Raw genomic sequence first — 24,548 nt, 5'->3', positions numbered from 1 at the left:
CTACAACCCACACAAGTGGCTCAGGTAGTGCAGCTCATCCAGGATGGCACATCAATGCGAGCTGTGGCAAGAAGGTTTGCTGTGTCTGTCAGCGTAGTGTCCAGAGCATGGAGGCGCTACCAGGAGACAGGCCAGTACATCAGGAGACGTGGAGGAGGCCGTAGGAGGGCAACAACCCAGCAGCAGGACCGCTACCTCCGCCTTTGTGCAAGGAGGAGCACTGCCAGAGCCCTGCAAAATGACCTCCAGCAGGCCACAATCTACAGTTGAAGTCGGAAGTTTACATACACTTAGGTTGCAGTCATTAAAACTCGTTATTCAGCCACACATTTCTTGATAACTATATGTTTGGCAAGTCGGTTAGGACATCTACTTTTTGCATGACACAAGTAATTTTTCCAGCAATTGTTTACAGAACGATTATTTCACTTATAATTCACTGTATCACAATTCCAATGGGTCAGAAGTTTACATACACTAAGTTGACTGTGCCTTTAAACAGCTTGGAAAATTCCAGAAAATTATGTCATGGCTTTAGAAGCATCTGATAGGCTAATTGACATAATTTGAGTCAGTTGGAGGTGTAACTGTGGATGTATTTCAAGGCCTACCTTCAAACTTAGTGCCTCTTTGCTTGACATCATGGGAAAATCAAAAGAAATCAGCCAAGACCTCAGAAAGAAAATGTAGACCTCCACCAGTCTGGTTCATCCTTGGGAGCAATTTCCATACGCCTGAAGGTACCACGTTCCCCTGTACAAACAATAGTATGCAAGTATAAACACCATTGGACCACACAGCCGTCATACCGCTCAGGAAGGAGACTCGTCCTAGAGATGAACGTACTTTGGTGTGAAAAGTGCAAATCAATCCCAGAACAACAGCAAAGGACCTTGTGAAGATGCTGGAGGAAACAGGTACAAAAGTATGTAAATCCACAGAAAAAACAGTCCTATATCTACATAACCTGAAAGGCCGCTCAGCAAGGAAGAAGCCACTGCTCCAAAGCCGCCATAAAAAAGCCAGACTACGTTTTGCAACTGCACATGGGGACAAAGATCGTACTTTTTGGAGAATTGTCCTCTGGTCTGATGAAACAAAAATAGACTATGTATTTCACATGACTGGGCAGGGGCGCAGCCATTTTTTTATTATTATTATTATAACCTTTATTATATTATTTAACCTTTATTTAACTAGGCAAGTCAGTTAAGAACAAATTCTAATTTACAATGACAGCCTACCAAAAGGCAAAAGGCCTCCTGCGGGGACAGGTGGGATTTAAAAAATTATAATAATTAAATAAAATTATAGGGCAAAACACACATCACGACAAGACAACAAAAAGAGAGACCTAAGACGACAACATAGCATGGCAGCAACACATGACAACACAGTATGGTATCAACACAACATGACAACAACATGGTAGCAACACCACATGGGAGCAGCACAGGGTACAAACATTATTGGGCACAGACAACAGCACAAAGGGCAAGAAGGTAGAGACAACACATCACGCAAAGCAGCCACAACTGTCTGTAAGAGTGTCCATGATTGAGTCTTTGAATGAAGAGAATGAGATAAAACTGTCTAGTTTGAGTGTTTGTTGCAGCTCGTTCCAGTCACTAGCTGCAGCGAACTGAGAAGACGAGCGACCCAGGGATGTGTGTGCTTTGGGGACCAGAATGTGACTGGCAGAAGAGGTGTTTTATGTGGAGGATGAGGGATGCAGTAGATATCTCAGGTAGGGGGGAGTGAGGCCTTAGAGGGTTTTATAAATAAGCATCAACCAGTGGGTCTTGCGACGGGTATACAGAGATGACCATTTTACAGAGGAGTATAGAGTGAAGTGATGTGTCCCATAAGGAGCATTGGTGGCAAATCTGATGGCCGAATAGTAAAGAACATCTAGCCGCTAGAGAGCACCCTTACCTGCCAATCTATAAATTACGTCTCCGTAATCTAGCATGGGTAGGATGGTCATCTGAATCAGGGTTAGTTTGTTCGCTAAAGAGGAGCGATTACGATAGAGGAAACCAAGTCTAGATGTAATTTTAACCTGCAGCTTTGATATGTGCTGAGAGAAGGACAGTGTACCGTCCCAAGTACTTGTATGAGGTGACTAACTCAAGGTCTAAACCCTCAGAGGTAGCAATCACACCCATGGGGAGAGGGGCATTCTTCTTACCAAACCACATGACCTTTGTTTTGGAGGTGTTCAGAACAAGGTTAAGGGCAGAGAAAGCTTGTCGGACACGAAGAAAGCTTTGTTGTAGAGCGTTCCACACAAAATCCAGAGAGGGGCCAGGGGAGTATAAGACTGTATCATCTGCATATAAATGGATGAGAGAGCTTCCTACTGCCTGAGCTATGTTGTTGATGTAAATTGAGAAGAGCGTGGATCCTGGCATCGAGCCTTGGGGTACACCCTTGGTGACAGGCAGTGGCTGAGACAGCAGATGTTCTGACTTTATACAGTGCACTCTTTGAGAGAGGTAGTTAGCAAACCAGGCCAAAGACTCCTCAGAGACACCATTACTCCTTAGCCTGCCCACAAGAATGGAATGTCTACCATATCAAAAGCTTTGGCCAAGTCAATAAAAATAGCAACACAACATTGCTTAGAATCAAGGGAAATGGTGACATCATTGAAGACCTTAAAGGTTGCAGTGACACATCCATAACATGAGCGGAAACCAGATTGCATTCCAGGGAGAATACTATGGACATCAAGAAACCCAGTCAGTTGATTATTGACAAGTTTTTCCAACACTTTTGATCAACAGGGCAAAATAGAAATAGGCCTATAACAGTGAGGATAAGCTTGATCTCCCCCTTTAAATAAATGATGAACTGTGGCTGCCTTCCAAGCAATGGGAACCTCCCTAGAGAGGAGAGACAGGTTCAAAAGGTTAGAGAGAGGCTTGGAGATTATAGGGGCAGCAACCTTAAAGAAGAAAGCGTCTAAACCATCTGACCCAGATGTTTTTTGGGGGTCAAGTTTAAGGAGCTCCTTTAGCACCTCGGACTCAGTGACCGGCTGCAGGGAGAAACTTTGTAACGGGGCAGGGGGAAAAGAGGGAGGAGCATCGAGGCTAGTTGCATTAGAAGGGATGGGAGATATGGCTGAGTCAAATGGGAATCCTGACTTAATGAAGTGGTGATTAAAAAGCTCAGCCATGTGCTTCTTGTCAGTAACAACCACATCATCAACTTTAAAGGACATGGGCAGCTGTGAGGAGGAGGGTTTATTCTCCAGGTCTTTAACCGTTTTCTAGAACTTCTTGGGGTTAAACCCACAAAGAGGGAACTGCTCCTCAAAGTAACTAACTTTGACAGTCCGGATAGCCTGAGTGCACTTATTTCTCATTTGCCTGAATGAGAGCCAGTCAGCCTGAGTATGTGTGTGCCTTTCGCCAAATGGAATTCTTGAGGTGGCATAACTCTGCAAGATCACTGTCAAACCAGGGGCTGAACCTGTTTTTAATTCACATTTTCTTTATGGGGGTGTGTTTGTTAACAATATCACTGAAAATATAAAAAAAGAAGGTCCACGTGTCTTCGAGCTGATTCTCTACCAATTTACAGAGGCCAGGTCATGAAGGCTTGCTCATTAAAGTTTTTTAGCAGGTGTCTATGACAAATCAGAACAGGTCGTTTCACTCAGCAGCCATTACGAACATAGGCTGTAAAACAGTGATCACTAAGGTCCTTACAGAAAACACCAGACTGACAGCTATCAGGATTATTTGTAAGGATAACGTCGAGGAGAGTAGCCTTTACTAGGTGTTTGGAGTCATACCTAGTGGGATTAGTATTAATAATCTGAGAAAGATTTAGGGAGTCCCATTGTTTTAGGACTTGGTCAAGTGGTGTAAGCATATCCCAGTTTAGGTCACCCAGCAGGACAAATTCAGACTTAGTGTAAGGTGCCAGGAGAGAGCTTAGGGCAGGTAGGGTACAGGCCGATGCTGATGGAGGACGATAACACCCAGCAACAGTCAACAAAAAGCTATTTGGAAGTTGAATGCTTAAAACCAGCAAATCAAATTGTTAGGGGACAGACTTGGTGGAGACAACTGAGCACTGAAGGTGATCCTTAGTAACGATTGCCACTCTCCCACCTTTGGAAGATCTGTCTTGCCGAAAAAGGTCATAACCAGAAAGGTTAACATCAGTATTCAAAACACTCTTTCTTAACCACGTCGCAGTAATGACCAACACATCTGGATTGGAGCTGTGAACCCACACTTTCAATTGATCCATTTTAGGTAATAAGCTTCTGGTGTTAAAGTGAGGAAAACCCAGGCTTTTACGAGAACAGAAATCAGTGAAACCGATATCAGAGCACATGTCAGAATTGGGGATAGCAACAGTAGAATCAAGGCACGGCAGAGGACAGGGAGAGCTCTGCAATGTTGATTTATGACATTTGAATGTGCATTAGATGGCAACAAGATCATATTATACATCTATTTCATCAGGTAACATGAATACAAAGCCGGCGAGAGGTGGTTAGAATAGGATGTGAGGCCATGAGTCCATGTAACCAATAGAGAGTCAGAGTCCCGAGTGTGGGAACAAACATAGTCTGTCCCACGGTTGGGTAAACAAGAAAGTTCATAGTCAACAAAGCATGCAGGAGTCATGTGTGGACCTGGGAGGGCATAGGCCCACCCACCTGGGAATGAGTTTTTCCCCACAAAAAGGCTTTATTACAGACAGAAATACAACTCAGTTTCATCAGCTGTCGGGGTAGTGGGTCTCAGATGATCCCGGAGGTGAAGAAGCCAGATGTGGAGGTTCTGGGCTGGCGTGGTTACACACAGTCTGCGGTTGTGAAGCCGATAGGACGTACTGACAAATTCTTTAAAACAACAATATGGAGACTTTTCCCATTTTCTCCAGTTTTGCATTTAGCCTCCAGCACCTTCATTAATCGGGTTTGGGTGTGCGGTAGATTCTGCCAATTATCCTCAATGATGTCTTAAAAATGTGTAGTTGATTGCGGTCGGTTAACTAGAGTTTCTCATTTAGATTATACTATATAGCATGTACTATCCTTATTTTCAGTCTATTATTTTGTCATCACCAGGTGTCTATTGTGTAACATATAGTACGTTAACCCTCCTGTGGTCCTCGCGATCAGAGTGACCCAGGCCCTGTGTTTAGAGGGTTCCCCCTCTGCGCTCTGCGCTGGGGGTCAGAGTGACCCAGGCAGCCACTAGCGAGGTGTATGGTATTGTGTGTACTGTGTGAGTTGGGGGCTCCCCCTCTGCGCTCTGCGCTGGGGGTCAGAGTGACCCAGGCAGCCACTAGCGAGGTGTATGTTATTGTGTGTACTGTGTGAGTTGGGGGCTCCCCCTCTGCGCTCTGCGCTAGGGGTCAGAGTGACCCAGGCAGCCAGCCAGCCAGCCAGCAGGGAGCCAGCAGGGAGCGGCGCATACTATTGTGTGTACTGTGTGAGTTGAGGGCTCCCCCTCTGCGCTCTGCGCTGGGGGTCAGAGTGACCCAGGCAGCCAGCCAGCAGGCAGCCACCAGGGAGCGGCGCATGCTATTGTGTGTACTGTGTGAGTTGGGGGCTCCCCCTCTGCGCTCTGCGCTGGGGGTCAGAGTGACCCAGCCAGGGCTACACACGTCCAGACATGCCCCGCTGTGTGTGCAAGAGGACAGCCCAGTGGTGCACAGGTGAACTGCACACACGGCTACACACGCCCAGGGGCGCAACGGGGGCGTAAGTTGACCGTAGAGAGGATACTAATATTGTCAGCGGCACACAAAGTCATCGTTACCCCCGTGCCGCGTGCTCTCCCCCGCCTCTGCTGCTCAGTGGACCCGATCAGTGGACCCGATCAGTGGACCCGAGCAGCCATGACCGTGCGTTTCACCGCAGCGCAGGTCCTAGAACAGATCTTCTCCGGCGTCGACCAAGAAGACTATTCCGATTCCGAGGAGGAGGAAGAGGTTTCGGAACAAGAAGACGGGGAGGAATGTGACCCCGAGCGCGAGGCCCGACCAGGCGTCTTTGCGCTCTTCGGAGGAAGACCCCGAGGCCGAAGGCGAGGATGAACGCGAGGCCGAACGCGAGGACGAAGGCGAGGAAGAGATCGCCTCGGCCGTAGGCCAAAGGGAGACGCCGTTGCTGTCGAAAAACTGAAAAATCGAATGGTCCCCCGTGGCCTACGGCCGCTGCCGCAGGGCCCGTGCGCTCTGCCACGCAGGGCCGGACGAGACTCCGGGCCCCACGGCCTATGACGTGAGTCACGCCCGCGACATCGCATCCGCCTTCCGCCTGTTCGTCACATCGGCGATAGAAAGGATAATTCTGGACATGACGAATCTGCACGGGGCCAGAAAATACGGCGACGGCTGGCGAGCCATGGACGCCACCGACCTGCGCGCCTACGTAGGCCTGCTCATCCTAGTGGGCGTCTACAGGTCCCGAGGCGAGGCCGCGGCCAGCCTGTGGGGCACCGAGAGCGACAGGACCGTGTTCCCAGCCACCATGCCGCTCAATGTCTTTCACAGGTACTCGAGGCTGCTGCAATTCGACGATCGCCAGTCGAGACCCGCGAGGCTCGCCACGGACAGCCTGCCCTCTACAACCCGGGGCCTGACGTAACGGTGGCCGAGCAACTGGTCCGTTCAGAGGTACTGCGTGTGTGCGTGTGTGTGTGTGTGCGTGTGTGTGTGTGCGTAGAGAGAGCTAGTATATGTATAACGTAGCACTCATTGGCCCCCATGAGCCGGTAATGATGCCAATCTCTTCTCCCCTCGCCAAAGGCTGCTGTCCTTTCCGTCAGTACATTCCCAGCAAGCCGGCGAAATACGGCATCAAGTCGTTGGTGGCCTGCGAGGCCAAGTCCAGCTACGCTTGGAAGATACAAGTGTACACCGGTAAGGCGGCCAGCGGAGGCCCCGAGAAGACCCAGGGGATGCACGTCGTCCTCGATTTGACAACGGGACTGAGCGGTCGCAATGTCACGTGTGACAATTTCTTCACATCCTACAAACTGGGACAGCGGCTGCTCGAGAGGAACCTCACCATGGTGGGCACGGTGAGAAAGAACAAGGCCGAGCTCCCGCCCGCGCTGCTCGAGTCCGGCAGACAGGTCCTGTCCTCCAAATTTGCCTTCACGCCCACCGCCACTCTCGTGTCCTACCTGGCAAAGAAAAATAAGAACGTGCTACTTCTGAGCATCCTGCACACGCAGGCCCAAGTCAGCGATCGCCGCGACAGGAAGCCGGTCGTCATCCTAGACTACAACTGCAACAGGGGCGGATTGGACAACCTAGACAAGGTGGTCGGCACCTTCAGCTGCAGACGGATGAATGCCCGCTGGCCCCTGGTCGTCTTCCACAACATCCTCGACGTGTCCTCCTACAACGCCTTTGTCATATGGCGAGAGATCAAGCCTGACTGGATGCCTCGCAAGCGGAACAAGAGGATGGTGTTCCTGGACAAGCTGGGAAAGGCACTTGTGAAGCCGCTGATCCAAAGAAGGCAGCATCTCCCCCGCACCGAAGCGGCGTCAGCACTTGTCAAAGTCCTACAGACTGCTACCGCGGCTCGTGATCAACAGCGTGAGGAGCCCGCCGCTGCCCCGCGCGCTGCCCCGGTCACCGGGGCAAGTAAGAGGAAGAGGTGTCAGCTCTGCCCACCCAAGAAGGACTCCAAGACACACACGATGTGCTGCAGGTGTAAGAAATACATCTGCAAAGGCTGTTCACACGCATACTGTCACACTTGCGCCCATTGGGCCTTTAGCCAACACGGGACAGGGTGACCCGGAGGACTGGGGGTCTAGACACAATATGAGGACAACGGGAGGGTTAATGAGGAGCACCATCCACCTCCCTGGATGAGCCTCCACTGGCAAACTGAATGGTGGCTCAGTAATGTCGTCTACTTTTTAACTCTCTGTTCCACTGCCAGGAGATCCTTTGGGAACAAACCACAACCAAATCCATACATTTCAGTTTGTAAGGATTAACACCCCAATTAAATCCCCAATATGTTACATGTTATATGTTACATGACCATACTGACCCACATTTTGAGTCTCATGTTGGGTGTATTAGACAGAACTGTTGTACCTACCACTCTCGTTCCAACCACCTATAATTTACTTTCACTTTTCCAGTTGTGCATTTAGAGGGCTTGTTCATGGAGATATTCGCTGACAATAATTTTCTGACATTCCACATACAAATGTCCTTTGGTTGTGGAAACCCACCTGTTCCATCTCAGCAGTTTGGTGACATTTGTGTTCCTCGGCTGCACACAGAGAACAGATACACCTTTCAAGTCTGCAGTACATGGCCAGCAGTTTGTCATGCTGGGGATACAGCTTCTCCAGCTGCAGCTCCTTGACCACTACACCCACCAGTGTGCTTCTGTAACAGAGGGACATTCAGATGAGTTCTAAATTGAGACTGGCAGTAGGACCACTTACACTCCTGACAGCCTTTGCCTTCCTCCTGGACCCTACAAGAGTAAACATGTCAGGACTGGCATACAGATAACCAAGAGGGCTGTCGAGTAGAGTCATCTTCCTCAGCTTCTCCACCATCTTTTCCAGCATTGAGTTCTTGGTCAGTGTGGGGCGCCTGCTGAACGTCTCCCGGCAGCAGGAAACATCAGTGCTGCTGCTTCCACTCTCATCCCAGCATTTGCTGATGCAGAAGTTGTGCCCACTTCAAAGAGTTGTAAGGTCTGTCAGGGTGTTCAAACAGACTGGACAGCTGATCTGTTCCCTTTTCCACGGCTTAGAGGCAATTTTGTCCGAGTGAATAAATAAAAAATACTGTGGTTTATAACAACAGTTCTGCAAGAAGTTTAGCAACTGTAATGTTACCTTTCAGGAAATGCAGAAACTTGTAACAATCAGGAATCATGAACCAGTTTGTGACTTACTGGAAACAAGGAGCTCCTTCTGACACATGAGAATGCAGAAGAATGCATGAGAATGCAGTTGCCCTGTGTAAGCTTTGGCTAGTTTCCTCAATCTTGGCTGGTGGTTGGTGTCATGGTAACTACTTACTCATTGTTTTTTAATGAGCACAAAGGATCTGTCTTTCCTCATCTGTAGTAAAAGCAGGAGTCACGGTTTGAGTGACATACACTGACATTGTCTCCCCCTCAACAGCCTCTCCCCTTCTGTGTTGAAGCCCATGTAGATTAGTTGACGTTATGGTCGGGGAACGTAATACAATTCTAAATGTATCCCACCATCCCCCCCTATTATTCATGAGTGTGTACCAGTGCGAGAACCAACACACACAATGTGTGTATTAATTAAGATTGGGGCAGTACACTCCGACAGGAAGATCGGATAAGTCCCTTCCCCTCTCATATGCCCTACATCCATCACCACCCCTAAAATAATGCTGGTCCTCTCCCTTAGTGGGTGTTAGATTAGTTATTGGCATGGGGCCATGTACATGTTTCCTCTGCTGAGAGTGATGGAGCAAAACTCAGCTGCCTCTTTTCTGGGAAGATTACGGTATCCTACTCTGTTCGGCTCTCTCCCTGTGGAGAGGAGGAGATAGAGCGAGGGAGAGAGGCAGAGATTACTGCAGATCCACCCGTTATTCTCTCCTATTCCCAGCCCCCTCTCCACTGAGGTAGAAGTATCCTGTCATTTCGCCCTTCCACTCCTCCATCTCTTGCTGGAATAATGTATCCATTCTTCCTTTTCATTTTGATCCGATTTGATTCATTTGAATGATAGCAATTAATTAATGAACCTGCATGACAACACTGCATGAATACCTCCATCAGAGTTTGAGTGTATATATACGGTACATGTGACATACAGTTTGTATGTTTATGCATGTATGTTGTGTTCCGTAGTTCTCTAAGCAGACTGACTGACTAGAGACTGACACTCGCAGACCCTCCTCGTCTTCTTCAACATGCTGAGGAAGGGTTCGGAGTTGCTCCTGGCCACAGGAGGTGACAGGGAGGTGCTGCTCGATCTGGATTACGTGACGGGCAATCGGGGCGAACCCCAAAACACAGACAGCTATGGGAGTCTGCAGAACGGTGGTTTCATCCCACCAAGATATGTAAGTGTCCCCCACTCCCTCCCTGATTTGGTCTCATCCTATTGCTGCTCTGATGATGACTTACCTAGAATGTTGAATGTTGCAGTGCATCTTGAATGGGGGTTAGTGCTGATTTGACTTCAAGCTTTCTCCTCATAGTTGTATTGATGTCAATATGATCCGAAAAATTATTTTCCCTAAAAGCAGTGTTTTCATTTTGACTAGAATGGTATTTTATGGTGATTGAATCTAAAATCAATATTGCGAATAAAGCTTTTGTGTTGTTGCCTATTGCAATAGCTACAGCTCGTTCCAATTCAAAGTCACATTTTATTTGTCGAATACAACTGGTGTAGACTTTATCGTGAAATGCTTGCTTAAGAGCCCTTCCCACCAATGCAGAGTTTAAAAATAAGAATACAAATACAATAGTAACACGAGGACACAATAATTAGATTTCACTATGTCATTACAGCCATTTTTCTGTCCTATTTATTTATCTGCTATGTGAATGGACGTTATATTGATATACATTATATAACGGAAATATTTTCAGCTTTCAGCTGCAGCGGCTTCTTCTGACGATAATGACGATGATGAGGATGACCCCATCTATATACACTGTGATAAAACGAGCAGCCGACCGGAACAACCACTAGGGGGGAACTACTTTAGAGATGGACGAACCAAAATAGGTGCTTTTAGGCTTTCTGTATATCTATACAGTATTCCATTTAACTTTAAGTTGCTTGACTTGAATGTTTCCACAACAGCACTAAAATCACCTATTTTCAAATAATGAAATAATTATGGTCTTCACTTTGGGCCTTAATCATTTGAATCAGGTGTGTTAGTGCAGGTCTGGAATAAAAGCCTGCACGCCCAGTAGCTTTCCAGGAACAGAGTGGCAGATCCCTGGTAACAGACAGTATAAAGAACAAGCCACCAATCAAACTCTAACCTGTGGCTTTGTCTGACTGATCCTGTATCAGACTTTGTTCTAGTATGGGAGGTGAAACCGAGAAAGCATCGCTCCAGATGGAGGGGCCAATCTGAGACCAGCGGTCCGGAGGAGGTCGGAGCCAGGGCAGAGGAGGGGAGCAGCAGGTCTGAGCGGAGAAAGGCTCAGCTGGCTCGATGGAGGGACAAATTCACCCAAAACCTGCAGAATGCCGGCATACTGCTGGAAAAGGTAATATAATATACACTATTAACTCACCTAGGTCCACAAGACTTAGTGGTTAGATCTAGTGTTTCTACTTTCCCAATAACAATCGTTCCTTCTTAATGCTAATGCTCTGTTGACAGTTTTACTGGTCAATCTAATAATGCTTATATACGGCAGCACACTGTACCATATAATTCATAATTTTGTGAATGTTCTGTAATGATTGATGTTTGGCACTAGGAGGAGACGGCGAGCGAGAAGAAAACCATCCATTATCTGAAACTGAGCGCCCCTTGGGATGTGTTGGTGTATTACGCAGAGGAGCTCATTCTGAGAGCACCCCTACAGGTCAGTGCTAACACTACACTTTATGACAGTGCAAAATACGGTAAACCCGATACTATGGTGTGTGGAGTGTTACGGAGAATGTTGTTTTTGTGTTGCAGGCCCAACCAAACCCAAACTTCAACACTTCTGACCGGATCCTTCGGAAACTATACATTCCCAACGTCATGGCGGAGTCCTTGCCAAACAGGCCACTGGACTACTACACTTGTGCCTTTCGCAAGTCAAAGATGGAGAAGTGAGTCCCTACATCCCGGAAACTTCCTGATATCGGTTTTGATTGCGAATCCTCAACATTTAGTTGAGCCACATTGCGTGCTGACCTTTATAAAATACCCTGTTACTGTAAGTTGTAAATGACTACAGGTTTAACCTCGCTCTGTTTGTCACTTCTCAGGTTCCTCGGCTGTGAGAACCATGACACCTATTTTACTAACACACAGAGACACCGTATAGTGAGTGCATCCATTGACTTTCTGCGTCTTTCCCCATTTGTTGGATAACGATGGATGACCACCAGGAATAGATGGACATACTGTACTGTATGTAGGCCTACCTATATGTGGTCAAAATGCTTTACTTCAGACTATGTCATTCTCATATGGTCAATTGGCTGTCCATGGCAGGTGTATGAGCTTCTGGCGAGAACGGTGTACGGCAAGAGGAAGAGAGCGGAGGTGGGCGTGGCTCGACTGCTCAACGAGAGGGCATACACTGCAGCGTTTCCCTTGCATGAGGTCAGAGACATTCTTAATGTACCGCCGCTAGGCCTGACACCATTAGTTGACTGGTCGATAGGCTGTTGGTCGACCGAGATTTCTTTCTTTTTTTTTGCATGGTGCACAAGACACCTGTCTGATTCGCGCCTGTCTCAGTGGACTAATCCATTGCGGAGGCCACAGGGATGGCACAATCCATCACTCTAAGTCATGTGATAATAAAATTGTATATGGTTATATTATGTACAAATAGTAGTACAACACTAATAAATCTAATATTATTTTAATGCGCTTTCTCCCGTTTGGGTACGGTCGCTGTCCGCGGTTCTGAAACAATCTTCAGTGCACTGTAGATTTGGTGCCTTTCCCTATGTTGCTATGTGCATAATAGCAAAATTAACCAGCATATTAGGATTGAGAACAATGTGGCGGAGGTGAGCAGCAGCAGAGATGAGGAAACAACCTTAGCCTAATTGTCTTAGAAAATTGAGGCAAGAGGAATCTCCAACTTAAGTAGGTCTATAATCAATAGCCTAACTGTTAAATGTGTCTGGCTTTATAAATTATCCATATATGTCTACAGAGATAAGGCAGATCTTGCTTCTGTTGCCTTCTGTGTTTGTTAAATAGCCTACTGATTCTGTGAGCACCAAGCCTCATGCAAAGGCAAAATGTTGGATCAAGCAAATTCACTCAGAGAGCAAGGGTTGAGGAAATAGGGAATGTTTTTCCTAAATAAATTAGGGATTTCGGTAACAGAACTTTTCAGTCAGAAACAAGTAAGTAACTAAAGGGCTGAAATGATGTTGCAGCTCCAGCACGGACAGCGCAATAAACACTTGCTGTGCTGTGGTGCCTTTTCGCTGCAGTAGGGAGGAGATCAAGACAACGTGGGCCAGTCACACAGGCACTTGCTGGATCTTTTCTTTTTTAACACAGTGTGACCATCGGGCTCTTTCTTGAGTCATTTGTGTGTCTTAATTATTTAATGAAACAGTGTGCTTAAAGCATCAGACAAGTTCGGTGCATATATAGTTGATTTTATACTAACACATAGGGTGTGTCTGTATACAGTGCATTCGGAAAGTAGTCAGACCCCTTCACTTTTTCCACACGTTGTTACGTTAGCCTTATTCTAAAATTGATTAAATTGTTTCCCCCCCATCAATCTACACACAATACCCCATAATGACAAAGCAAAAAGAAGTTTAGACATTTTTGCAAATTTATTAAAAATAAAGAACTGAAATATTGCATTTACATAAGTATTCAGACCCTTTACACAGTACTTTGTTGAAGCACCTTTGGCAGTGATTACAGCCTTGAGTCTTCTTGGGTATAACGCTACAAGCTTGGCACACCTGTATTTGGAGAGTTTCTCCCATTCTTCTCTGCAGATCCTCTCAAGCTCTGTCAGGTTGGATGAGGAGCTCTCTGCACAGCTATTTTCAGGTCTCTCCAGAGATGTTTGATCAGATTCAAGTCTAGCCTTCAAGTCCCAAAGCCACTCCTGCATAGTCTTAGCTGTGTGCTTAGGAACGTTGTCCTGTTGGAAGGTGAACCTTCGCCCCAGCCTGGGCCTGAGTACTCTGGAGCAGGATTTCATCAAGGATCTCTCTGCACTTTGCTCCGTTCATCTTTCCCTCGATCATGACTAGTCTCCCAGTCCCTGCCGCTGAAAAACTTCCCCACAGAATGATGCTTCCACCACCATGCTTCACAGTAGGGATGGTGCCAGGTCTCCTCCAGATGTGACCCTTGTTCAGGCCCCAAACATTTTTACAATAAAAAAAAGTTACATCTTGGTTTCATCAAACCAGAGAACACAATCCTGTCTCAGAGAGCTACTGACAATTCCTTTGACCTCATGGCTTGGTTTTTGCTCTGACATGCATTGTCAACTGTGGGACCTTATATAGACAGGTGTGCGCCTTTCCAAATCATGTCCAATCAATTGAATTTACCACAGGTGAACTCTAATCAAGTTGTAGAAACATCTCAATGATGATCAATGAAAACAGGATGCACCTGAGCTCAATTGCGAGTCTCATAGCAAAGGGTCTGAATACTTATGTAAATAAGGTATTTCTGTTTTTATTTTAAATACATTTCTAAAAATAAAAATAAAAACTGTTTTTGCTTTGTTATTATGTTATTGTGTGTCGATGTATGTGTTTAATCCATTTTAGAATAAGGCTGTAACGTAACAAAATGTGGAAAAAGTCAAGGGGTCTGAATACTTTCCGAATGCACTGTATATATGGAAAAATACATTTAAACAGATCAGGACGCTTCTCAGTCGACCACAATTTTTTTAGTCGGGGACAGCCCTAACCACCACACACAAAGACATCTGCCTAGTACACCAGTCTTTGTTAAATGTGTGTATGTACGTGTATGTTTGTTAGGGCCCCTTTGAGCTGCCAGAGTATGAGGTGCGTCCAGATGAACTGAACCAGAGGCAGGTCTTGTTCCAGTATTGGGCCCGCTGGTCTAAGTGGTACAAGTACCAGCCACTTGACCACATCAGAGAATACTTTGGAGAGAAAATAGCCCTTTACTTTGCCTGGCTGGGTAAGCAGGATTCCTCATATAGTAAATCTGATACAGTACCAATATTTTGTTCTGTACTGCTTTTATGGTTATACTTTGGGGTGGGGGGGTTATGAAACTGAACACACATCAGAAAAATCTGAGATTTGGTGGCAAGCATCATACTTAAGAAGACTTAGATGAAAGAGATATCAATATCTTTTCACTTATGATATGTGGTCAATTTACCACAACAGTACAGTTTTGTGAGTTACCCCCATTGTATTGTTTGATATAGAGAGTTGTTGAGGTTTTTGTCTCTCTGGTCCTCCTCTGTAGGGTTCTACACAGCCTGGCTGCTCCCAGCGGCGGTGGTGGGGGCCTTTGTCTTTGTGTCAGGAGTCATGTCCATGGGGACCAACACTCCTGCGTGAGTCCTGAAACTCCTTCACTTACAATGCTTTTCTAACAGATTCATTCCTGTGTGTGTGTGTGTGTGTGTGTGTGTGTGTGTGTGTGTGTGTGTGTGTGTGTGTGTGTGTGTGTGTGTGTGTGTGTGTGTGTGTGTGTGTGTGTGTGTGTGTGTTTTTTTTTGGTTGTACTATCCTTGAGGGGACCAGATGTCCTTTTGGTCCCCAAAAAGTCCTCACAAGTATAGTAAGGTGTGTGTGCTTGCGTACACTCGCATGTGTGTTCGTTTCTATGTGTGTGTTAGGGGGAGAAAACAATTATGGTCAGTGTTTTCTGTCTCAAATCTGTTTCCATGGCAAGATGCTGATAATTGCTTCCTCGGGTATCAGTGTTTGATGGCTTGGTGGTGAATCACAGAAGATTTACATAAAGAGTGAACATGGAGAAAGTGAGACTAAAGATGCAATAATAGAGAGAAGGAAGAATAGCATTGAGCCTCTTACAGGCCCAAGGGCATTAGTGTAAATCCTCCTGTTCATTGTGGATTAGTGCTATCAATCACTTTACTGTATAAAAGCCAGAGAGCTTTATTCTCGGGTAATGTACTGTGTAGCAGGAAATCAAGGGATAATAATCTTTGCATTACATGCAAATGCAGACTGGGGTGTGTCTGAAATTGCACTCTATCCACTATAGTGCACTACTTAATAATAAAGTAGTGCACTACAGATGTCGGATCTTAACTTGATCACTATTTTGATGCAGAGAATTTTCCTGCTGCATCAGAAAATTCAAATGAGCCTTGTTTTTATGAACATTTGCATTTCTCTTTCTCTCAATGCGGGGGAGGTCGAGTCATTGGGATCAGGGCTTGCTATCAAAATAGTATTCTCTCTCGCTCAAATATGCTTAGGTCCTATTATTTTTTATCTGAAATGCAGCCATACACATCAACAACCGTTGTTTAATATAGCTTAATAACACAAGATTGATATTCATCTCCACTAGGCTACAACATAGAAGTGTCAAGTGTATCCTAACGTCATGAATTAACTTTCAAAATTGAGTTCAGTTGTGGCCTGGGGTCTAGTGGTTAGGGTTGCTGTCTTCAGTGCGTACACATAGGCCTACCATGTCAGCTTGGGTTCAATTCCGGCCAATGCCCTTCTGGCACAACTAACTAAATTCCTCCCATTGACTTGATTAAGTTACACATTTCAAATATGGACAGTCCAGGGATATTTTACACGCGATCTTGATAAGAAATTACCATACCAGAAACTTTTGAATAACATAAATAAATACATAAATACAAATAAAATAATAACAGTAGACTACATCAACATTAGTTTCCATTCATACAAAGTGTCGGGCAATTTTTTATATTGTACGGAATGAATGTCAATCGCCTTTAGTCTGTTCAAAAGGGGCTAAGTTGTTCAGATAACAACACCAACCAGAGGGAAAACATATCTTGAAAGACTTTTATTGCAAGTGTAACATGTTTCCCACGGGAGCAATCAACATCCTAGATGATTTTAGACTCTTCAGCCAAAAGCAAACTGGGGCTGATGTCCAAAAACTTAAAAGACACACCCTATCCCCACAGCCCTCAAATTAAGGGGACACTTCGGATGACGTATCATGACGAGGGAGGCATGAATGATTTTTAAATGTACCACCCTTGGACAGAAATTCGTCGTCACTCGTTCATCCCGCAAGGATTGTTTTTTCAGCCACCGGTAACTTGTGGGTGCTTTATATGCGCTACAGTCAATTATGATTGCATGTCTACTTATATTAAATATTTAATTATCAATATAAGCCTACTGTATGATAGCTAGCATAGAACGTCTGAAGAAGAAAAATGGTTTATTTCTACAATTTCCAAAAGACAAAAACATATTTACTTTTTACGTAGTAGCAAAATTTCTAATTGATGTTGTTTTTAAGTTTTCGCTGACTTTGGTTTGCGGACGTACAGTCATCGCGAATTGAATTATGGGGAGTTTCAGGCCCCGGAGTGAACATAATTGTACACTCGCAAAGCCGATTATAAAAACGAGGGTTGAGGGGCTTACGTTGCAAACTTCCCTTGCTTGGCTATTCATTTGGATTACCCTTCAAGATGGCGACGGGGATTCCCCCAAAGGCATAATTGGACAAGGGTGTGTCTTCTAAGTGTTTGGACTGTAGGCACTGGTTTTGAAGTTTGCAGGCGGGGCTACCTCATCACATGACCATGACCGACTCATGTCCGCTACACAAGCAGGACTAGGTAACACCGACATCATCTTTTAGGGAGCGGTAATGAGATGGCCAATAATGGTTGCAATTGAGGTCAACTGTGCTGGTGAATTTCGCGCTTATTGATGGCTTAATGAGACATCAGCTGGCGATAATCTAGTGCCACCTTGTTATTTAATTATATTCCAATAGGCTACATTCTGTAGGCTACCCGTTAGCCTATCATTGTCACATACTAAAAGATGGGAAAACCAATAATAGGCTACTGTTTGTGTTTCCCTGGCTGAGTTGATGAGCTGATTTTGGACATCAGTTGATTGACAGATATAGAGCGATAAAATTTCCTCCGGTGTGGATGCTCGCCCACGTTTTATAATTAGGCTATGTATCATTTGTTAATTTAGTTATGGTCTTTGGTGTGGATTAAAAGCCTGTATTGTGTGGCTTTAATATTTTATTTCATAAAGTTGTGATGTTAATCAAATCAAACTTTATGTCACGTTCTGACCATAGTTCTTTTGTATTTTCTTTGTTTTAGTGTGGTCAGGGAGTGAGTTGGGTGGCTAATCTATGTTTTGTGTTTCTGTGTTGGTTTTCTCGTTTGGCCTGATATGGTTCTCAATCAGAGGCAGGTGTTAGTCATTGTCTCTGATTGGGAACCATATTTAGGTAGCCTGTTTTCTGTTGGGTTTTGTGGGTGGTTATTTTCAGTCGCTCTGGATGAGAGCGTCTGCTAAATGACTTAAATGTAAATGCAAATAGTCTAGGTGCCCATTTGATTAGTTGTTCAGCAGTCTTATGGCTTGGGGGTAGAAAATGTTAAGGAGTCTTTTTGACCTAGATTTGGCGCTCCGGTACCGCTTGCCGTGTGGTAGCAGAGAGAACGTTCTATGACTTGGGTTACTGGAGTCTTTGACAATTTTTGGGCCTTTCTCTGACACCGCCTAGTATATAGGTCCTGGATGACAGGACGCTTGGCCCCAGTGATGTACTGAGCTGTACGCACTACCCTCTGTAGCGCCTTACGATCGGATGTCGAGCAGTTGCCATACCAGGCGGCGATGCAACCGGTCAGGATTCTCTCGATGGTGCAGCTGTAGAAAGTTTTGAGGATCTGGGGACCCAAGCCAAATCTTTTCAGTCTCCTGAGGGGGAAAAGGCGTTGTTGTGCCCTCTTCACGAGTTTCTAGGTGTGTTTGGACCATGATACTGTCATGGAAATTCTTACACAGGGACACTAGAAGTCAATCTTAAATGAACAATCCTTCATTTGTCAGTGCGCTGGAGAGGTTCCAACCGACTCAATGCACTATAGTACATGTCAATCAGGAGCTCCCCCTGGGCAGTCCCAGCAGTTGTCTTCTATACGGCTATACGCAGACAAGTTATATTTGCATGATTTAGCATAACTAATTAATCATTACCATTTTGTTTCATTCATGTGACCGACCAATACTGGTTCATAACATGTGACAGATCAATACCTCACAAGGCTTCTTCTCTCTAAGCTGAGACCTTGAAACTGAGATATCTCAACCCGCTCCACTACAGCCCCGTCCATCCTTTTCCTGTAGTCCACGATCATCTCCTTTGTCATGCTCACATTGAGGGAGAGGTTGTTGTCCTGGTACCACACTGCCAGGTTTCTGACCTCCTCCCTATAGGCTGTCTCATTGTTGTCATTGTGTCGTCAGCAAACTTAATGATGGTGTTGGAGTCGTGCTAGGCCACGAAGTCATGGGTGAACAGGGAGTACAGGAGGGTACTATGCACGCACCCCTGAGGAGCCCCGGTGTTGAGGATCAGCATGGCAGATGTGTTGTTACCTGCTGGTAAGTCCAGGATCCAGTTGCATAGGAAGGTGTTTAGTCCCAGGGTCTTTGGTGCAGTGATGAGCTTTGGGGGCACTATGTTGTTGAATGCTGAGCTGTAGACAATGAACAGCATTCTCACATAGGTGTTCCTTTTGTCCAGGTGTGAAAGGGCAGTGTGGAGTGTGATTGAGATTCTGTCATCTGTGGATCTGTTGGGGAGGTATGCGAATTGGAGTGGATCTAGTGTTTTTGGGATGATGGTGTTGATGTGAGCCATGACCAGCCTTTCAAAGCACTTCATGGCTACCGACGTGAGTGCTGCGGGGCGGTAGTCATTTAGGCAGGATACCTTCACTTTATTGGGCACAGGGACTATGGTGGTCTGCTTGAAACATGTAGGTATTACAGACTCAGCCAGGGAGAGGTTGAAAATGTCAGTGAAGACACTTGCCAGTTGGTTTGCGCATGCTCTGAGTACACGTTCTGGTAATCCGTCTGGCCCCACGGCCTTGTGATTGTTGACCTGTTTAAAGGTCTTGCTCACATCGGCTACGGAGAGCGTGATCACACAGTCATCTGGAACCTTTGAGCCTATTTGAGCTCATTCAAAGACGATTTTGTTGAGCTGAGACACTCTTCTCTGATGTGTAAATTGTCAGACTATTCGATTTACTTCTTGAAAACATTTAAATAAATGCAATTAACGTGTGAGCCTAATGCAGGCTCAGGTTTGTCACTAGATTGCCCAGCACTGGACACAAACTCACGAAGCTCGGAGCCAGAGAGCACTGCCAGAGAGGAAGAGGCGAAGCGAGAGACCCATCTCGGTGCAAAATCTGTGTTCTCCAGTAGGTGACGTTGTTTTGTTTCTTTCGCTCAACAAGAGAGGAGTTTTTGTATGGAGGTCAATGAGAGGTGTCAAATTTGGTCAACAAAAAATTTAATGACGTACTTGCTTGCTATGTAAGGTTTATTTGATCTAATAGAAGTTTTGTAATGCTTAGGTTGTTACAAGTGTACTGATATAAGTAGTACATGTGACATCCCAGCAACTTTTAGAAAAAACACTTTATATTGGAGTTGTCTTGAGATGCCTATGCATATTCATGATATGAGGCTAATAGCATCTCTCTCTGTTGAATACAGGCGGTTGATATCAACAACCCTCGTCGAAAATTCCAAAAAGTATTAAAATAAGGACATATATCCATCAATCCAAACAAAGGACAGGCGGGAGCTAGACAGCCCGCCGTGCTGCTTTGTGGACAGCGACTACTATTGTTAGGGCGGAGAGACAAGTATCTTGTCAGTGTATCCATAATACTTGGCGCTGCTTAGACCACTGTACTAAGGCAGGTCACAATGCAAGCTTGATCTGGAAATGTGGTCAGGAGGCTCCGTACAGAGGGTGTCACGCTATTGCAGAGGGTCCGGAGGCTTGCGGTGGACCAAATCAAGTGAAGGAAGATGTGAAGTAAGTGAGTGTAAGGGCTCAGGAGAGGCGACAGTCAAGAGCCATGCGTCCTCCGAAACACGACCCTGCCAAGCCGCACTGCTTCTTGAAACACTGCCTGCTTTACCTGGAATGCCAGCCGCACCAATGTGTCGGAGGAAACACCGTACAACTGGCGACCGTGTCAGCGTGCATGCGCCCGGCCCACCACAGGAGTCGCTAGAGCGAGATGGGACAAGGACATCCCGGCCGGCCAAACCCTCCCCTAACCCGGGCGACGCTGGGCCAATTGTACATCGCATTATGGGTCTCCCGGTCGCGGCCGGCTGCGACACAGCCTGGGATCGAACCCAGATCTGTAGTGATGCCTATGCACTGCAGTGCCTTAGACCGCTGCGCCACTCGGGAGGCCCCCCTTTCCCTCGATCCTGACTAGAATGATGGAGGCCACTGTGTTCTTGGGGACCTACAATGCTGTAGACAGTTTTTGGTACCTTTCCCCAGATCTGTGCCTCCACACAATCTAGGAGCTCTACGGACAATTCATTTGACCTCATGACTTGGTTTTTGCTCTGACATGCACTGTCAGAGCAGGTGTGTGCCTTTCTAAATCATGTCCAATCAATTGAATTTACCAAAAGTGGATCCCAATGAAGTTGTAGAAACATCTCAAGGATGTTGAGATGAGGTGCTTCTACATCTGCATTGCTTGCTGTTTGGGGTTTTAGGCTGGGTTTCTGTATAGCACTTTGTGACATCGGCTGATGTAAAAAGGGCTTTATAAATACATTTGATTGATTGAATTTACCATAGGTAAACTCTAATCAAGTTGTAGAAACATCTCAAGGATGATCAATGGAAACAGGATGCACTTGAGCTCAATTTTGAGTCTCATAGCAAAGTGTCTGAATACTTATGTAAATAAGTATTTATTGGGGCGGTAGGTAGCCTAGTGGTTAGAGCATTGGGCCAGTAACCGAAAGGTTGCTGGATCGAATCGCCGAGCTGACAAGGTAAAAATCTGTCGTTCTGCTCCTGAACAAGGCAGTTAACCCACTGTTCCCCAGTAGGCCGTCATTGTAAATAATAATTTGTTCTTAACTGACTTGCCTAGTTAAATAAAGGATAAATAAAACTTATATTTTTTTTAAATGTGCAAACATTTATAAAAACCTATTTTTGCTTTGTCATTATGGGTTATTGTGTGTAGATGACTGAGGATATGTTTTGTTTATCCATTTTAGAATAAGGCTATAACGTAACAAAATGTGGAAAAAGGGAAGGGGTGTGAATACTTTCTGAATGCACTGTTTTAAGCCTTCCCCAAACCATAGCCCGCCCCTAACCTTAACCGCTAGGAATGAATGCCTAAGCTGTTAACCTTTTGTGTTGTTTCTTTTTTAACCCTTTTTTAACCATGCAGAATTAACCCTGTAACCACGCAAAATTAATGTGTCAAAAATAGACGTTCATCCATGAGTCAAAGGGCAGTGGGCCGGATTCGAACCCATGCCAACTCTTGCATGTGTGTGTCGGGTAAACTGCTAGACCGCACAGGCACAATTGCTTGCCTTGAACATATAATAAAACGATTGATTTAAAAAAAAATATATATGATTTTCCGTAACGGAAACGACATGTACCCCCTCCAAATATGTCAATTTATTATAATCCACATAAGAATTCACAAGAGACGCACTGCAACCTGCAACTACCTTACAAAAGGTTCAATGTAGGTACGGTACTGCATTGGATACAAACACGGCTTCCAGCTGCCCCCTGGCATCGATCGTAAATATTTTTTCAGGTATTAAAATCCTCCTGCTTCAGGATTATTTCCCCCCTGCAACGAAAGGGGTCAAATTAAGATTCAACATCTGTATATAGGAAATAGGGTGCCATTTCAGACACAGCCTGGACTAAAAGTAGTGAAGTCTGTCTGTGATTGTGTGTCTGACTGTCCACAGCAAGGAGATCTGTAATAGTGGGGGCAGCTACCTGATGTGTCCTCTCTGTAAGACCTGCAAGCCCTGGAACATGTCTGATATCTGCCCCATGGCTAAGGTATTGTATGCTGGACATTTACAGTAACAAGGGGGTGTGAGTGACTGTTTGATGTGCCTATTGAAACCTCTATGCCTAATGTGTTGCTTTTATCACAATAATGAACGATCGTTATAGATAGCTTAGCCGTCCCACTATAATGAATCCATAGATGACAGGCCCATGTTGTGTGTATGTGTTGGCAGATGGGCTACCTGTTTGACCACCCCGGGACAGTCTTCTTCAGTGTGTTCATGTCCTTTTGGGCTGTCACCTTCCTGGAGTACTGGAAACGCAAGATGGCCACCCTGGCTCACCACTGGGACTGCATGGACTTCCAGGAGGAAGAGGTCTGGATAATAGCCAATTCATTCATTTAAATTTCTATTCTTTCATAATTCTGTGATATGTGTTACTATACATACTATAAAAACAGAGAAGCAACAAAACTAAGTTGAGCCTCATTTCACATGATTTGTCACATATTTGTAAAATAACCCAGTTCTTGAGCAAGGGCACATCTTTATCCAGTTTTACTGTAGTATAGTTCACAGATATGGAGACTGCTTTGTTAACATATGCAGTGGTGGGAAAAGTATCCAATTGTCATAGAAAATGACTCAAGTAAAAGTGAAAGTCGCCCAGTAAAATACTATGTTGATCAAATATATAAACTCAACATGTAAAGGGTTGGTCCCATGTTTCATGAGCTGAATTAAAAGATCCCAGAAATGTTCCATACACTCAAAAAGCTTATTTTTTATTTCACATGCGTCCTCGTCATCCTTACCAGGGTCTTGACCTGACTGCAGTTCAGCATTGTAGCCGACTTCGTAACCGATTTGCTGATGTCGATGTTTTGGACAGAGTGCCCCATGGTGGTGGTGGGTTATGGTATGGGCAGGAATAAGCTACGGACAACAGACACAATTGCATTTTGTCAATGGCAATTTGAAAGCACATAGATACTGTGACGAGATCCTGAAGCCCATTGTTGTGCCATTCATCTGCCGCTGTCTCCTCATGTTTCAGCAAGATAATGCACGACGCCATGTCACAAGGATCTGTACACAATTCCTGAAAGCTGAAAATGTGCCAGTTCTTCCGTGGCCTGCATACTCACCAGACATGTCACCCATTGAGCATGTTTGGGATACCTTGGATCGACAAAGTACGACAGCGTGTTCTAGTTCCCACCAATATCCAGAAACTTCACACAGCCATTGAAGAGGAGTGGGACAACATTCCACAGGCCACAATCAACAGCCTGATCAACTGTATGCAAAGGAGATGTCGCGCTGCATGAGACAAATGGTGGTCACGCCAGATACTGACTGGTTTTCTGATCCACGCCTCTACTTTTTTTTTTTTTAAGGTATCTGTGACGAGCAGATGCATATCTGTATTCACAGTTATGTGAAATCCATAGATTATGGCCTAATTAATTTATTTCATTTGACGGATTTCCTTATATGAACTGCAACTCAGTTAAATCTTTGAAATTGTTGCGTGTTGTGTTTATATTTTTGTTCAGTGTACTGTATGTACTTCAGTCAAAGTCTAAAAGTATTTGTTTTTAAATATACTTATGTATCAAAAGTAAATGTAATTGCTAAAATATACTTAGGAACCAAAAGTATAAATCATTTCACATTCGCAGCATGATTTTCTTGTTTTTTTTTTAATTTACGGATAGCCAGGGGCACACTCCGACATGATTTTCAAATGAAGCATTTGAGTTTAGTAAGTCCGCCAGATCAGAG

General features: G+C 45.1%; 1 protein-coding gene across 8 annotated transcripts in view; it reads left to right on the top strand.

Annotated features, from left to right (window-relative positions):
• The window catches only part of LOC139557339 (anoctamin-7-like), a 262,338-nt gene that overhangs the window by 8,705 nt on the left and 229,085 nt on the right, over window positions 1–24,548 (top strand). For 7 of the 8 annotated variants that reach the window (XR_011671368.1, XM_071372024.1, XM_071372026.1 and 4 more), the window contains exons 2-12: window positions 9,860–10,074; window positions 10,610–10,748; window positions 11,046–11,245; window positions 11,462–11,569; window positions 11,668–11,804; window positions 11,964–12,021; window positions 12,193–12,303; window positions 14,694–14,859; window positions 15,157–15,247; window positions 22,710–22,806; window positions 22,992–23,135. Coding sequence is in view for 7 of the 8 variants with exons in the window: in XM_071372024.1 (XP_071228125.1) it covers window positions 9,922–10,074; window positions 10,610–10,748; window positions 11,046–11,245; window positions 11,462–11,569; window positions 11,668–11,804; window positions 11,964–12,021; window positions 12,193–12,303; window positions 14,694–14,859; window positions 15,157–15,247; window positions 22,710–22,806; window positions 22,992–23,135 (1,404 nt within the window). In the remaining variant the exon portion in view is untranslated. Of the gene's footprint in view, window positions 1–9,544; window positions 9,631–9,859; window positions 10,075–10,609; window positions 10,749–11,045; window positions 11,246–11,461; window positions 11,570–11,667; window positions 11,805–11,963; window positions 12,022–12,192; window positions 12,304–14,693; window positions 14,860–15,156; window positions 15,248–22,709; window positions 22,807–22,991; window positions 23,136–24,548 lie in introns of those variants that run through there. The other variant, XM_071372021.1, reaches the window with a different exon arrangement.

Source organism: Salvelinus alpinus, chromosome 28 (genome assembly GCF_045679555.1).
Source record: "Salvelinus alpinus chromosome 28, SLU_Salpinus.1, whole genome shotgun sequence".
In the NCBI taxonomy this organism is placed as follows: domain Eukaryota; kingdom Metazoa; phylum Chordata; class Actinopteri; order Salmoniformes; family Salmonidae; genus Salvelinus; species Salvelinus alpinus.
Note: the sequence above shows the minus strand (reverse complement) of the source record. Positions and strands in the feature narration are given on the sequence as shown.